The sequence below is a fragment of the Pelodiscus sinensis genome, chromosome 1 (assembly GCF_052426305.1).
Source record: "Pelodiscus sinensis isolate ZL-2025 chromosome 1, ASM5242630v1, whole genome shotgun sequence".
Lineage (NCBI taxonomy): Eukaryota > Metazoa > Chordata > Testudines > Trionychidae > Pelodiscus > Pelodiscus sinensis.
In genome coordinates this window covers 126,122,148-126,139,031 of record NC_143052.1, presented here as the reverse complement: position 1 = coordinate 126,139,031, position 16,884 = coordinate 126,122,148, and the positions used below count along the sequence as shown (strand labels likewise).

The window sequence follows — 16,884 nt, the reverse complement described above, 5'->3', positions numbered from 1 at the left end:
CCTTACAAAAGTTGCACCTGAAGTATTTTTTTCTATTCACACAAGCATACTCTTCTTCTACTCTGACTTAATGAATAAGTTAAATTTAGGAAAGCATTATTGTCAGCTGCAAGCGTAAAATGTTGTGCCTCTCAAAATTCAGAACCTATGATCTTCAATCAATCTTTCCTCTGAAACAGAAAATGTACATATTTATTTCTATGGAAAGAGCTATTTGCAAAATTAGAGTATTCCCATGCAAGTAGGTATGGCCAGACACCGTTGCCAAGTACTACTTTTAGTAATAGATATATTTTTATTGGCATATTGATTAGAACTGGTCAGAAAATTTTTACTGAAAAGTAAAACATTCATTATTGGCTTTTTTTTTTTTTTTTAATACTGACATGCTGCTTATGATGCTCATTGTCAATCGCTCTTTGGAATGCCCAAACAAAAGACATCTATTTGAGATACAGATTCCCCCTTTAAAATAAATATATCTTCGCAAACAAAAGAGCACACAATGGTGTTTACAACACAGAACTCTGCACTAAACAGAGAAGAAAGAATTAAATGGAAGTTTTATTTATTTAAAAGTTGGAGAATGGACTGCTCTGATATGCTTTAGATGATGTCCTTGAAAACCGGCTGGGTAAAGTTTATGAAGATAAATACAATGAAACCTTTGTTATCCGGCACTCTGTTAACCAGAAAATTTGTTAACTGGCATTGCCTCCAAGCCACAATAGTGTCATATCTTCAGGCACACAGGCCTGGCTTGGTTTACCATGATTGGCTTAACAACTTTTTATTTAAGAAGCACTAATCATCTTTTATTCAAAATAGAAATGTGAGACCAACTGCCTCGGACTACAAAACTACCAATAACAAAAACTTGAGTTTTACTATTATTCTACATTTGTTTTTCCTAGGTTGATGGGACCCTCAAACAACCGGAATTTTTAGATAACTGGGAATGCCTTAATCCCCAAGCATGCCGGCTAACACAGGTTTTATTGTAGTTACTATCCATAATGTTCTTGTACCTTTCCTGAACAGAAGACTTCCATTTTTAAGAGACCAACTTTCCTTAGTACCATATTCTTGGTGTCAAGGAAGTTGTACTCAGGACGCAGAGAACTTTCTAGCTATAAGCAACCATTGAATTTGGCTGTTCTCTTCAGTGCTACTATGAAGCTGGGGTTAAAAAAACAAAACAAAACAACAATTATTTCTATTCCAGTAGTTCCCTAGACCCAAACCAGGACTGGGGCTGCACTGTATAAGCAGAGGACAACCCTTACCCCAAAGGTGGTATAATATAAAAGATAAAAGCAACAGTTAAAAATAATTTATTCTCAATTTTCTCTTTGTAGAACAGACTCGCTTCCCATACGTCCAACCTGCCTGTCAAACATCTCTTAAAGTCCTTGGTCTTCCCAAGCACTCCTCTTCCTTTCTCACAACCTCCCCATAAGTTACACACGCAGCCACATCCCGTGAAACACAAAATACAAAGCAAAAACACACCCAAATAAGATGGCTCTTGTAAGGTTCCCCTTTGAAGAGAGATTTCTATGCCAATCTCAGAGTGGAGACAATTGGCCTGCTCCCTGGTGTCTTAGATATTCCAGTTTCTGACAGCGTCCCTTCCCTGCCGCAGGGGACAAGAGGATGTCAAGTTCCACACTCTTTAGGTGAAAAAGGAGTTCTCACTCCTTGTACAGGTTTGAACTTTGTATGTATCTCTTGCTACTCAAGCTCCACTAGCACTGAGTAAAAAAAAATATATATATATTCATATTAACATCAGACAACACCTACATTCATCACACAGCCACATTTTAAAGTGGTCTGAACTGCAGTTGTGGTCCGAGACTTTTCTCTTGCCGTACTTCACCTACACAGCTTCAAAAAAATATAATTAGGGTAGCTAGCTTGCCAACAACCTGCTTTAATAATCACATCTCATTTTACAACTTAAACCTCTCATTTTTCTGTCTTAAGAACTTATCACAATAGCAAAACTAAAATATGAGGAAGGAGAGATGTAAACAATGCATTCCTAAGTGCAAGCCCCAAAAGGCTTCCATCAAGATACCACCACAGGTTTAACACCATGCTTTTCTCCACAATGGAGGGAGGAAAATAAACTTTCTGATAAGTAGGCTACAGTTTTAATGCACGATGCAGATGCATCAAAGTAACAGTGGTAATTAACAGTAGAAGCACTGTCTTCAAATCTTCCACCATTGCCAATGCAAATCAATCCTTTAATTCTTTGTGCTAGCTTCTTGCATGGCAGATGAGAAGATGGGGTGAAGTAGTTTCTGCAGTCACTACCTACCCCAGTGCCCAGCGTGAGAAGAGGGGCAATGCTTCAGCTCTGCCCCCAATCCACCAGGCAGCAAAGCTGCAACAGCACACTGGCACATACATTCTGTGCCAGGTAGAGGTGCTGGTGAAAAGAGTCTGTCTCCCATAGAGCAAGAGGAAATATGGAGGCAGATTCTGACTTGAGTCACAACAATCCACTTAGCCCCGGCCCTGTTCGCACCAGCTCTCATTGTCCATACATAGAACTTACTACAAACCACCATTTAGCAATGAGAGCTGGTGCGAAAGTGTCTCTTCAAACAACGGAACCCCCAATTTGAAATACAGGCATTTCCAAGGAAACTGCCTTTGATTAGTTGTTCAGTGTACTGTTGCTTTGATATTGCTCCCAGCCAAACAGCATAACAGCAATGGAAAAACTAATTCCTCTACACAGGTTAGAGAACCTGAAATTATGACCTCAAAACAGGAAGTGAAGGACCAGGTACAAACAGTCCAAGTAACAGTTCAGAGACTCCAGTTGGCAATGTGGAATTAGATTAGCGCAGCATCTCCTAAACTATGGGCCGCGGTCCGGCAGCACCAGCCTTAGGCCGATTTGGGCCCCGCGCCCCTGAACCCGTAAGTGCCGGCGAATTACAGAGCCAGGGGCCCTGCTCCACCGATATGTGGAGCTGGGTCTCCCTCCCGGCTCTACCTGGAGTGGATGCGGGAGCGCGTGCGGGTTTCCCCCCTCCCCCAGCGCGTCCTCCCACCCCGCCCCCAGAGCATCCCTGCCGTGCACGGCTCCTCCTCACCACCTGCTGGTGCCCACCTGCGGCCTTGCACGTGGGCGGGGAGGACACCCGGGCGTGACGTGACGTCACGGCCCAGGATTTTAAAAGTCTTTGGAGGACCATGGCGGGGCCACGCTGGCTCCAGCGGCCTCTGGCCCCGCAATGTAGAAGGCTGAAGGTAGGGAACGGGCTTGGGCGGAGGCGAGGAGGCAGCAGCAACAGCAGGCTTGCGCAGAGCAGGAGGAGTGGAAGGAGAAGGGGCCTTGGGAGGGGAAGGCCCCAAGGGACAGGGTGCAGGAGAGAGAGAGACAAATGCCAGGGGGCCAAGTGCAGACAATGGGGGAAAGGGCAGGAGGGGAGGTATCAGTGGGAGGGGGAACAGGGTGATGCTGGGAGAGGAGAGGGGAAGGGCATTGTGGGCTGGAGGAGGAGGTGCTGGAAAAAGGCTTGAAAGAAGGGGTGGGCATGAGAGAGGTGGGGATGGAGCAAGTCATGTGTGAGGGCACAGAGGGGCAGGAGGGGATGGGGCAGTGAGTGCTGAGGGGGTGGGCATCAGGGAAAGAGAGGGCAAAGGGGGCAGGGGCAATAAGGGAAGGAGAGGCACCAGGAGAGTGCAGGGCTAAGGGAAGGTGCAGGTGCCAGGGGATTCTGGGGTGAGGAGGAGGGGAGAGCTGGCCACCAGAAGCAGCACTGGATAGGGGAATCGGAGCAGGCTGGGGAAATTGGGGGGGCTGGTGGAGGCAGGGCTGCCAGGGGGTGCGATGTTGGGGGCAGGGAGCTGGCCGGGGAAGATGGGGGGGGTGGAGAAGAAGTGGCCGCCAGTAGGAGGGCTGGATGCGGGCAGCGGGGCTGGCTAAGGGAGATTGGGAGGAGAAGCAGGGGAGAACTGGCTGCCCGGGAGGGGGTTGGGGGAAGTGGGGCTGGCCAGAGGCGCAGCAGGGGGGGAGGAATGAATCGGCCTGCGGGGAGTGGGACTGACCCGGCCATATGTAGATCTTGGGACGCTGCCCCTGTTCCCCCCTCTCCCCACACAAAGCACAAAGCATGAGTTAGTCCGGCCCGGGGATTCTATTGTCCCCCCCACACCCCCCTACCCCCCCCCCCCCCCCGAGTAGTTGCAAACTGTCTGGCTGGTAGACACACTCATGCAGCCTGAGCACATTTACCAGCCAGGCAGTTCGAAGCTACAAACTGATACATCTAGTAATAATACAATTTACCTAATGAGAAAATACCAGACATGTTATATGTCTGGTATTTTCTCAGTTTGTTTTTTATGTGTTTATATTTTTGGGCTGCAAACAGCAGTATTGGAAAATAAAGGGTTCCAACTAAAGTAAAAAGTTTGGGAAACCCTGGTCTAACCAGCTTTCTGTCTGTCTTACAGTCCATATTCCTTAACTTGTTGGCAAGAACATTATGGGTGACTATATCAAAAGCTTTGCTAAAGATGGCACTAGGAGTTTGGGGAGGACCAGAAACAACTTATTTGAACATTCATCATTTGATTAATGAATATGCAAACGAACATTACTGGTCCTCCAAAAGTTCGTGAATGGATTTACTGGTCCCCATGTCAAAAAGTTTGGGAACCCCTGGATTAGCACATCTCACATGGAACGCTCATGAGTAATAGCTATAACAACAGCTACAGTCCCTGCTGACATTGATCGGATTTGAATGGCTGATGAACGTAAAGTGCTCTATATTCTACTACTAGTCTTTTAAGCTAGCCATTATCTCATGCTTTTTATTTTCTATACCATTTATTACTTTTCTGGAAATTCTCTCACATACCCTTTAACTTTATCTAAGACAATATTGAAATAAAGGAAACAATCCAGGGTTTGATCAACCAAAGCCCTCTGACTGATCCTAAGAAATGGTTACCTCTTGCCCTCTAGCCTAGAGGAAAGGCTACCATGACACCATGGTCCTTTAGAAAAGGAGGGGGACAAAAGCAGGAACAAAAAGGAAAACATTTCCCAGGAAAATACTAACATTTCTGCAACTTTCATAAACTAAAGACTCTTTCAAGTAAGCACTAGAGAGGAATTTTAAAAACTCGGCTTTGCTGAAGCCTCTATAATACATTCTACAACGTTGGTTAGCCCAGGTAGAAAGAATAATCCACTTGATTTCCTATAGTTTTGAACAATGCTGGTATAAAGTAGTATACTGAGGAGCCCTTACATTACAATGTAATCTGCCCAATTGTGGAAAGGTTTACAACAATGCATTTTAAGCATTGTAATGTTTTTCACAAAAGGCCTACTTGCACACTGCAAGAAAAGCAGGGTCATGTCTGGAAGAAAACCACATCTTAAACACATTCAGAAGAGGATTTAATGATTAAAAGTAGACAGCTGTCCTCACACTTTTGTAGCTAATTTTTCCCCAATGTGGGACTGTCTCTGCAACAGAATCAGAGGATTCAATGTGAGGAGGTATGTGGACGTACTTGTACCTCAAAAAGGGAGGAACGTTTTAGGAGAGAGAGGCGCAATAGAGAGGTCACCTTAATTTGATTTTTGCTTGTTTGTTAAAATCAGCTGTTTTAAACTTACAGATGTGAAAGTGTTGGGAATTACTAAACATTGGCTTTGATTGACACAGACAGACAGAAAGCACAAGGAAAAAGTTCAAGTAAAACATATTAAACACGCACACACACAAAAGACTTATTATGGTAATTATGCAATGTGGATATTTTCTTATAATTGGAAAGCCGTTTAGCAACATTTCTGCTTTTGCCCTCCCAAATGCTAATTTTAGTCTGTACTGTAGATTAACTAAATTATTTAATAATTAACCAAATTTACATGTGTTTCTGAACATGCAAGAAACTATAGGGACTCAATCATACCTTGTCTTGGTTTTCCTTATTCTTGTAACACAAATTTCCAATCAAACGAATGAGGTGTGATTTAAAACCGACAGCTGGATGTGAAATTTCTGCCTCCCCAGTCACAGAATGTGTGGCAGTGAAGATATTTGTAGTCTGTTTCCCAGCCAGATGAGTTAGCCGCAAAGTATCTACATAAGGAAACAAATAGCCATTTTAATAAATTACCATATTAGGAATGAGGAGTCCTGCGGCACCTTATAGACTAACAGATTTATTGGAGCATAAGCTTTCGTGGGCAAAGACTCACTTCCTTGCCCATGAAAGCTTATGCTCCAATAAAACTGTTAGCCTAGAAGGTGCCGCAGGACCCCTCATTGCTTTTGCAGATCCAGGCTAACAGGGCTACCCTTCTGATACACATTAGGAATATCACTGTTTTTGATAGAGTAGTGCTATTTATTTTCATATACAATTTAGATTTTTGGAGAATGGTGAAAGAACATCAGTTTCCCAATTTTGTTTGTTTGCTTTTAATTTTTGGACTAGGGTTCGGTTAAAACAGGGTTGAAGCTTCACTCACTTACTCGATTTTATAATTCGGACAGAGTCATAATGCTGAGTCCAATTTTCCACAAAGGCATCATCAGAGTCATCAGAGGCTGATGATTCAGCACTTTTATTGTTGCTATCCCTTCCTAGTGCTCAGTTTACAACTGTTTCAAAGCTGAAATTTCTCTGAAACGTTGAGGCTTTGCCTCAAAATACTGACAACAAAAACAACAAATTCTGAAATTAACATTGTTATTTTTGGCCTAAGAAACAAACTTTTACAGAGAACAGGATCTATTGCTGTAATTATACTGGCTAGCAATGCCTGAAAAATATAAAGAATCACACATGGTTGCAATGTTCTAGTCTGTACCTATGTTTAATTAGTGACATGGAAGCAGAAAAATCAGGCTGAAAGCAGCAACAGGTTGAATCTCTCTAGTCTGGCAACATCTGTGGTCCAGCATGATTTTATAGTTTGTGGAATATCCACTTATGAGTATGGACAACTTTCCCATGGATCCATAAAGTTTGTTTACAGCCACAAGTCCTAGCTGTCAGTGTTCTGTTATTTAGAGATAAATTAGAGTTAAGTGTCTTTTAAGAGCCCAGTAAACAGCCAAAGTGTTAGTAATGCTGCTACACAATATTGACATCCCATGGTTCAACAAATTCACTGGTTCAGCAGCCGTCAGGTGCCAGACTAGAGAGGCTTAACCTCTAGCAAAACAAAGTATTGGTATACTAACTGCTGTATTGATCTCCAACCCTTCTGTGCAGTTAAGCATCTTTTAAGTACAAGTATGTATTTTGTGATTCTTGAAGATATACATCCCTTACTCAATGGATCTAGCAAATTATGTATTTGAATTTAATCAAAAAGGTCAGCTGTCACTAAGTTTAGGAACAGCACAGGAGCAATCCCAAAGGACGTTTAGAATACCTTAATATATTACTTTTATGGGCAAGCTTGTTTCAAACTAAGCTTTAAAATAACAATTTGATTAATGGGAACTTTTACTGTATTCTTTATTTTGGCTTTTAAGTACTGAGTAAGTGACAGATGAAAAATTACTATTTCATTTTTGGAGGAATTCATTAAACACATAATCAGACATTGGAAGAAAATTAAGTAGTTGTCCTTTATAAACTCATGCCATACAAATAGTGCTCTTGAGAAATGGATAAAGGTTCTGTTGGGGAAACAGAGATAACTGCAGTCTGAGGGTGTGTCTAGACTACAGAGTTTTGTCGACAAAACTATACCTGCGTCTACACTACCGCTGAGTTCTGTCGACATAACGTCGACAGAACTCAGCAGTTTTGTCGACGCTGGTAAACCTCATTTTACGAGGCATAACGTCTTCTGTCGACAGAGTTCTACAGGGTTTCGTCGACAAAGCAGCTTGCTTTGTTGACAGAACTGAATGTAGTCTAGACGCTCTTTGTTGACGGAAGCTTTGTCGACAGTATCTATCGACAAAACTTCTGTCGACAAAACCCTGTAGTCTAGACGTACCCTGAGTAAGAAAAGCAGAAGAAATTTCAGAGACAAAACATCTGAAAATGTAGATTAATAATTCACTGCTCTTATTTATTTTATTAAAATGTCAATCATGATTACTACTAATTGTGAAAAACTCATTGTCATATACAGTGCAAGGCAGTTTTGAAAACAACCAGTAGTTGGAAAGCTGTAGCATTTAACAACAACTCACCCACAGTTGTCTCAAGCAAACCAGGATAAGTTTGTAGATGTTCCAGTTGTTCATTATTTGAGGTCATTTCACAAAGAACATCAAGAAGTCGAATTGTAACTATTGCTTCCTGTAAAACAAAGGCAACATGAACATGAAATATATTGTTCAAAAACATGAATTTAGGATCAGAGAAGTATGAATTATCAGAAACATATGGCACCATGACCATTCACTAGTTTTCCACTGCTTTCTCTGGAAACTGTTAAAGATTACATTTTCATTATCAATATATATGAACAAACACTTCTTCCCAATAACCACAATTAATATATTAAAATACAATAATTTCCTCTCTACAGACTATTGTTAAACACAGTATTGCAGTTTCCATGAAAATTGAAGAGAAAGCAAAACGAAGCCATAAGGAATAACGTTTTTATTAAAAACACAGTATCTTCCAACAATAGAAATACAGAAAATTATAAGTTGAGAAAATCACGTCTGTATAAATGTTTTTTCTTTGAGTTTACCCAATGTGAGTGTCCCACTTTAAAGACACAAATGTGCCCTGCAAGACACCAATTTGTTATCCGCAAAAATCCTATATAATTGTGTGGTTGAATGAACTCTGCCTGCGAGAATTTACATTATTCTTGGGTAAACAAGCATTTGGACTATAGATGCAGTATTCTGGAAAGACAGTCTTATTTGCATATTGTTTATTGAGCCAGAGAACTATTTCTTGGTACAGACTCTCACTACTTAGGTGGACTTGGTACAGACTCTCACTACTTAGGTGGACTTTAGTCATAGGCCTATGTAAAGGGCAATGCATAAGCTGCAAACACTTCAGGAGTAGCTGCTTGGAGACGGAATGACAGACAATCTCTGAGTTACAATTACTTCCACCTTACTCTGGACAGGATGTAATTTCCTGTTGGCCTAAACCAGTAGCAAAATATAACAGATTTTTATATCACTGTTTGCAGTGTTGCTAAAGTTGTGTTAGTCCCAGAATATTAGAGAGGCCAGGTAGGTGAAGAAATATCTTTAATTGGACCAACTTTTGTCGATGAAGGAGTCAAGCTTTCCATCTCTGTGCAAATTCAAAGGCTTGCTGTCTCTTTCACAAAAAGATATCCCGTCACCTACCTTTACTCTCTATGCTATCTTGATGGTGTTTTCCCCACTCCTGTCAGTCAACATGCACACAGCACTTGCATATGTCTGCCTGCCAGATTCAAGATTCAGTTAGCTCACGTAGAAATGAAAGGGAAAATTATTCCCCATTAGTTCTTTTTATTGTCATGTAGTCATGTCCCTCTGCATGTCACCTACCATGTACTATTTCATCCTATGGCTCAGGCTACCAATTGCTATAGGAAGGCCTGGTAGGAGGAACATGTCATTTTTATACAAGATTAACATTTATCTTTGCTCTGCTTATCTGTAGAAAGAACACTTTGTATAGAAGTAAACCCTTCAGCTCCAAAACACTCCATCCTCCCAGACAAGACCAATAAAACAAAACTGTGGCATTTGTAGTGCAATTTATTTTGGAGATCAGACTAGCCAAAATTAATTGTGAATATTTTGAAAAATTGGAACAAAAAAAGGTTGGTAAATAAATTAACTTTACTGAATTTGAGTAAGTTTCCCAACAGAGAAAAATCCTCTCTAGCCATGAACAAAGTCAGTCATACAAATTTGAGGGACATTCCTATTAAGGGGATATGTGAGCTAGAAACTGATGGAAGAGTGAAAGGGCTAAAAAACAGGCTTATCAACTACTTAAAATAATTTATGTTAGCTATGGAGCAGGTGCATAATGTCAACTTCTAATTGGCTTGGGATCAATCGTATGTTGTCTGTGGAAGATGACATCATCTAAAGAAAAATACTTAGATTCTTTGCAGGCACAATCCCATTACTGCACTTGTAAAATCATACTACCCTATTCTTCACTATTCTTGCCAATCCTTTTCTTTTATTCAGTTATTGGCAACTTAAATTCCAGGACAGTAAATTATCTACATGTCTCCAAAACTAATGGGTTTAGTATACGGATAGTGATTTTTGTGTTTATATCCAAGGAGGACTGAATTGTACTGCAAGATAGGGCAATCTGCTATGATAGATTGTCTCTCTTACCTTAAATATGAGCAGACTAAAAGGAAGTGTGGTTTTGTTGTTGTTGTTGTTGTTTTAAATAACTGAAAACATAGAATACTTGGAAAACTACCAAATAGGACGAAGAAGTTGGATGGAAATCTCTTCTCAGTATTCTTTCCTTCAATTTAATTTTAAGTCGCCATCTTTTCTGGTAGTACTCAATTAAGTTCTTTCACTTCTCTAAAAGTAGTCCAACTTCAAATTCTTCTCGGATAGACTGGAAAGGAATGCTGTAGGATACCTTTCTCCCATTCTTAGTTTTGCTATCCACTCAAAACCCTCTTCTCTCAGAGGGATATCTGAGAGCATTATAAACAAGGTTTCCCACATATAACACAAAACGCTTAGAATATCTTTAATTCTTGAACACTACAAATATGCTAACATGTTTCAGACAGCTAAAATGCAGTTTAATAGTAATGTAAAAACACATGCTTTTTCATTTGCATTTTAACTAGACTTATTACAGAAGCTTGTTCCTAAAGACTGTTTAAAACAATGATACTACAAACTGCTTTAATTTTAATAGTTACAAGGTACTTTTTATTCCAACTACAGTATTATACTGGAAAACAAAATTTTGACATAGTATGGTGCTCCTCCTGCTGGAAAGAAGTGGGTTATGACTTGTAAAAAAAAGTTTGCCATTTCCAAGTTTAGATCTTTAGTCTTTTTTAAACAGGCTTCTTCATTTTCTGTGAGTAGAAGTAACTGAAGTTAGCAAGTTAAAGATAACTGTACCATGAGATGTCACATACTACTTTCTTGAGTTCTCATGTAACAGTTAAAGTGTTTTGTTAAATGTAAGCTTGGTAAGCATTTTCCCTCCACTCTTCACAGGATACAAGGTTTTTCAGGTGTTTTGCATTAAAAAAAAAGCACTAAAAAGCTAGCTGAAGGTCAGAGACACCCAGATTGAGGTCAATACCAATTGGCATTCCATGGACAAGGTGAGAATATGTAAGACAGACATAGTATTGATTTTCCCTGTAATAGGTATATTTTATAATCATTACCTATTACTGTCATGGGGTATTACAGACATGGTGGTTATTGATGTTTGTATTTCTGGAGATGGGTCAGAGTTATGCCTTCACACTTGGAAAGTTGAAAGTGAAATCCTCCACTAACCAATACAGAAAAACTAGATTAGCAGAGATTCCTACTTCAAGACAGCAAAGGCCTTCTTAGCATACACTACGGGGCATGACAACGCTGAAGAGACTCTCTTGTACGCGCCTCCCTCCTCGGCACAAGAAGGAAAAAAAAAAAAAACTACCCAAAAGCTAAATTTTACATTACAGTATGAAACATTATCTATATAATTAGCCAAGTGCATTTTTAAAATTCACTAATTTTTAAATGTCTACATTTTATACTTATCCTATTTAATTTGTAATTAAATTATCTTATTCAATTTGTTATCTAGTTCAGACATTTTTGTCGAACAACAAGATAACAAGATTACAACTCCATCTATTTTTGTTTCAAACCAATTTAAAAAACTAGTAAAAAATGCTATTTTTGTTCAGCAAATTTATTTTGGCTTCCAGGGTAACTATTTTGACTAAGACTATTTGACTGTAATAAAATTCACAATCAAAAAATAAATAGGCACAGACCTTAGTAAAACTAGAACAAAGACTTCCAACTAAAACTAAAAATGACCAAAAAAATAACAATTTTCCACTAACGCGGCTCACAATGTTGAGTAAAACATTATTGTCTGGAAGCACTGATTTTTTTAGTCAACTTCACATAGGAGTGAAAGATCTTCTGAGGAATTTCATCCCATATCTCAGTAGAGGCAATCTACTGTGCCGCAGTATGTTGAGACTTAAGAAAAACTGAAAATCTTGTGATCTCTACTGCTGTTTCATCATCCAAAGGAAGTTTGAGAATACGAAGAAAATTATACCATTACAGCTATGGGGGTTATTGATGTCTTTACTTCTGGAGATGGGTCAGAGTTATGCCTTCACACTTGGAAAGCTGAAAGTGAAATCCTCCACTAACCAATACAGAAAAACTAGATAAGCAGAAATTCCTACTTCAAGACAGCGAAGGCCTTCTTAGCATATCTGAACCAACACATACTAGCCACTTCACATTCTAACAGTGCTCCTGAAGTCTTACCTCATCTTCAGTCTTTGTAGCAGAAGTTAATTTGAGTACATCATGACATTTCTCCTGGAAACAGCTTGCAAAAAACTCTGCATCTTTCAGGAGTACAGCCATTTCATCATTGGTCATTGAATTGTTCTCACTTATTTTGGCCATTATCAGTTCTAGCAAAGTAATCCTGAAATTAAAATGAATAAACAAATACATAATCTTATTAACTAAATTTACAAAGCCAACTAAAACTAATAGAGTAAATGAAAAGTTAAAAACTTTATCTAGTAAATTCACCTCTGGTACTATCATGTCTGATCTGCAAAGGAGCTTTAGACAGCAATTAACTTTCACCAGATGTTCTGGTAAATTTTTGTACACCTTTCAACCAAGACAGTCTAGGCAGAAAGAGCTAGTCAAACCGACTTTCTGCTTTTGTGCTTGACAACGCTCCTGTTATTGCACATCCCACAAAATTAGAGAGGATGGGGAGAAGAACATAAAATAACTTTAAAGGGAAATTTTAAACAGAAAAGTGTTTAATTCAACCAAATACACACACACACACAACCTAAACTACTTGACAGCACCCCTTTAAGTGTGCCTTCCACTTTACTTTTACTTAATTTTGTGTATATAAATATACAAACTCTTTCCTTCCTGACAGAAAACTACAAATAAAAATTTGTGTTGAGCGGGGAAGTTTGGGGTCTTGGGAAAAAAACCAAAAATCTAGGAAAAATGTCATTATCTAATGTAGCTATAATAAAATAGCCACTAGATCAGCTGCAGAAATTCTCCAGCCCACATTAACCATTAAAAGTCCTATTCAAAATTATGAAATTTTGTCAACTAACAAGTAAGTGAACAAAATAAGATTGTTTGTTCAAAAGGATACTTTGGTCACTTACTCTGATTTATACTTTAATTTTATTTCTGATATATCAATTCACAATGCAAACTTCGTATACAAAAATGGGACTTTACACATAAAAGTCTTCATAATATGACACCTCACTTCAGCACTCCTGATTAAACTTCTGCTGAGGAGAGAGTGGGGATTAGTAAGATTCTACTGTCATTCTCTCATCTTGAAAGAATTTTCTTTATTGAACACATTCAAGGGCAGGCTTAGAGTTTTCTTTGAATGAAATATTTGCAATTCAGATGTAGAGACTGACATTTCAAATTAAATTTGCATTTGAACTACTCCACCAGTTTAATTTGCCAAGTGAGTTGTCACAATGAGTGGAAAAGAGATTTTTTTTCATATGGAAAAGAATGGTCACAACTTTATTAAACCCAAAAAACTGACTAAGGTAAAAGGCAGGAAGTTCTTCCTGAACAAAACCCAGTATCTCACAAATACAGTGAAGCTGATTTTAAGCACCTCAGGGGCCTGTGAAAATCCTTTTAATTAATGTGATAGGAAATTATACTCAGTACATTGGGGATAAAACGGAGTCATCACAAGATAAGATGTTTTTTCATAAGCATCACTTCAAAGATTTTACTATAAACCTGATGAGGCCCCATCGCAGGATAGGTGTGCCACTTAAGCTTAGGTAAAGGAACACATTCCTACCAAATTTCTCTGTCCATAACAAACTATCTGAAGCCAGTTGCCAAACATCTCCAAATCTGTGGGAATAACTGTTCCCTTTTCTGGGACATGGCAACTTCATGCAATGGCTACCATAGAGTTAGCACTATATTACATTGACTGTTGCTGCTTTCTAGGGTTTGTCAAACAATACCGTTAAAAATGAGAGCCACCACCACAGTTCAATATGAAATACAGATAATTCTAGGTTTTACTCCGAGTGAAAATTATGTAATATATGCTATGCATGTGGTCAGATCATAATAGTCCCCATAAACTGGGCCAGAAAAATCTATGAATATGCATATGCTTGAGGGTTATTAAATTCAGTAACCTCCTCAGTCTAAAATCCGGTCATTTTTCCAATAAATGTCAATTGTATTTTGAAAGACAATATGAAAAAACATCATTCTAAAGCTCTATGAAAGTAAACTAAAGATATTTGGCACAGAAAATATCAAGAGACGATCAGCTAACACGGCAACATGGTAATATCTTTTACTGGATCAACTATGTCTGGTAAAAAGCTTTTAAGCTTACACAGAGCTGTTCTTCAGGTATGGGGAAAGCACTCCAAGTGCTACTGCTAAATACAAGGCAGAATAGATTATTAAGCATAAGGAGGTAACATACTGCAAAAAAGAATTTCAAGGTGAAATGGGAAGTTAACACTTCTGCAGGAATAGGACAAAGAATGGTCAGTAGTGCATAAATCTAGTATGTTTGATTCCATGATTTTTATTATCTAACAAAGGTCGGAACTAAGCTTGCAGGCCCATCTTTTGAAAGTATTGCACAGGTTTCCTTTGAAGACAAGGACTGAGGATACATCTACACTGTGGGCTAAAGTCAAGTTAAGCTACGCAACTTCAGCTACATTAATTGCATAGCTGAAATCAAAGTACCTTAACTTGACATTTTGTGCTATCTACATAGCAGGAAATCAAAGAAACCGTTACCCCTCATCTTCTGTCCTAAACCTCCTCCTATATTTTTGCTCTTTCTGTTGTAGTTTTCAACCCATCCCATCCTTCCCCTTTCCCCAGATTTTCACAGTTCTCTGTCCAGTTTTTAAGTCATACTGCCCAGGACACTGCCATCTTCCCTGAGGGCAGTCTGACAGTAGTTCCATGGAAAACAATGACGAGATGAGCATCTTGCACCTGCAAAAGCAATAGTTGGTGGCAGTCAACCTAGTGCAGGCACTCTTTTGGCTTCCGTCCCACTGATGATAATTTGAGGGATAATTGCAACTTTGAAGAAGGGCAAAAATATGCAAGGAAAAGAGAACAGGACTATGAGACAAAAGCTCTCTTCTAATTAAACCATATTCCTGTTGTTTATATTCTCAAGAGTTGACAATTTTAACCTTACATCAACTTTAGGCTTTATCCCTTGTAAAAAATGTGAACCCTTACAAATGCAAAATACTTGTTTTGTTTTTTCAAGACTGAAGTTTTCAAATGTACAATGAAGATCTTAAGTTAAATAATCATAAGCAAATACACATCAATAATTTCCAGCATCAACTGAACAGACTGAAGCAAACACACCATCCAGAGCAAATCCAGTCTATCAGATTTCCTTTTATTTGTGCTATGAACAGCTGAGTATATTTCAAATGTAACCCTGAAGTGCAGCAGGGTGCGGTACTCTTATGAAATCAAGGCACAAGCATGAAATTTTGTCTTTAATTTTTTTTCTTTACTGAGTAATGGCGCCAACCTGGATTCTGCAACCCTACATAAATCACTGCCAGTTGTGGCTAAGTTGTAATGTTAACCAACCAATTTAAAACCATTACTGACATAGAAACATGTATTTAGAGATGATGTGCCAGCTACGAAACCACACGGTTTTTCAATCATGTGAACAGGATACTGTATATGGAATGCTAAATACTAAAAGCCACAATGGTTTTTGGGGTTACCTTTCTTGATTGCTCAGTTTGGCATACATGACTTTTACCAGTTCTGGACATTGCAGCAAATGGTCTGTAAAAATCAAGAACCTAAAGAACGGGAGAAAAATGTGTTATTGGTTTTACAGCAAAAAAAATAGTTATTTCACATTTACTCTATGGTTCACTTATACTACTCTTTAGGATGTTTGTAATTTTAATTGGCTCCTTTCACAATAATAGTTTTATCTGCTAAAAGATACGTCTAGAGAACACTTCCTTGACTGAATACAGACCAGTGTGCATCAAACTCAGATATATTCAAGCAACTGAAGGAAAGCTGGACAAATCTTTTTCCAGTTATAGAAAAGGGGGGGGGGGGAAAAACACTTACCACAGTTCAAAGTAATAAAATGTCAATCCAAGTAATTATAGACCTCAGCAAAAAGCCAACATTGAAAATTGTTACACCATTCATGTAACAAATAATCAAGAGAAATGTTCTACATACAATTTTGAAGAAAAAAATTAACTACTCAAACAGCAGGAAACTGATTTTTTTTCCCAGTACATAAAGCAGTAAATCATTGGTCTCAGGTTACAAAGAAAACATCTCTGTCATAAAAGAAGATCTGAAACCAATATTAGAAACTAACTTTTGGAAGCTGCCAAGCAGTAATTTACAGGTACAATTATATGTATACTAATGCCCTGATTATCAGCCTTACCTGTACCACTAAATCATTCAGTGTTATGTGTACCAACTATACAGTAAAAATGATGACCTCACTAAATTCACCCATATTCACTATCCAAATTCTTGGATCTGCAAACAATGCAGTTGAACATGTTTATTTTCAAATCAACTTTCTAGAAGCTCTAACAGCATGCTACATATATAT

General features: G+C 38.8%; 1 protein-coding gene across 6 annotated transcripts in view; it reads right to left on the bottom strand.

Annotated features, from left to right (window-relative positions):
* The window catches only part of ATXN10 (ataxin 10), a 155,580-nt gene that overhangs the window by 61,024 nt on the left and 77,672 nt on the right, over window positions 1–16,884 (bottom strand). For 5 of the 6 annotated variants that reach the window (XM_006127756.5, XM_089770309.1, XM_075900001.2 and 2 more), the window contains exons 6-9: window positions 16,013–16,093; window positions 12,501–12,666; window positions 8,211–8,319; window positions 5,962–6,131 (exon numbers count right to left, since the gene is read on the bottom strand). In XM_006127756.5, the coding sequence (XP_006127818.3) occupies window positions 5,962–6,131; window positions 8,211–8,319; window positions 12,501–12,666; window positions 16,013–16,093 (526 nt within the window). The remainder of the gene's footprint in view (window positions 1–5,961; window positions 6,132–8,210; window positions 8,320–12,500; window positions 12,667–16,012; window positions 16,094–16,884) is intronic. The other variant, XM_075899999.2, reaches the window with a different exon arrangement.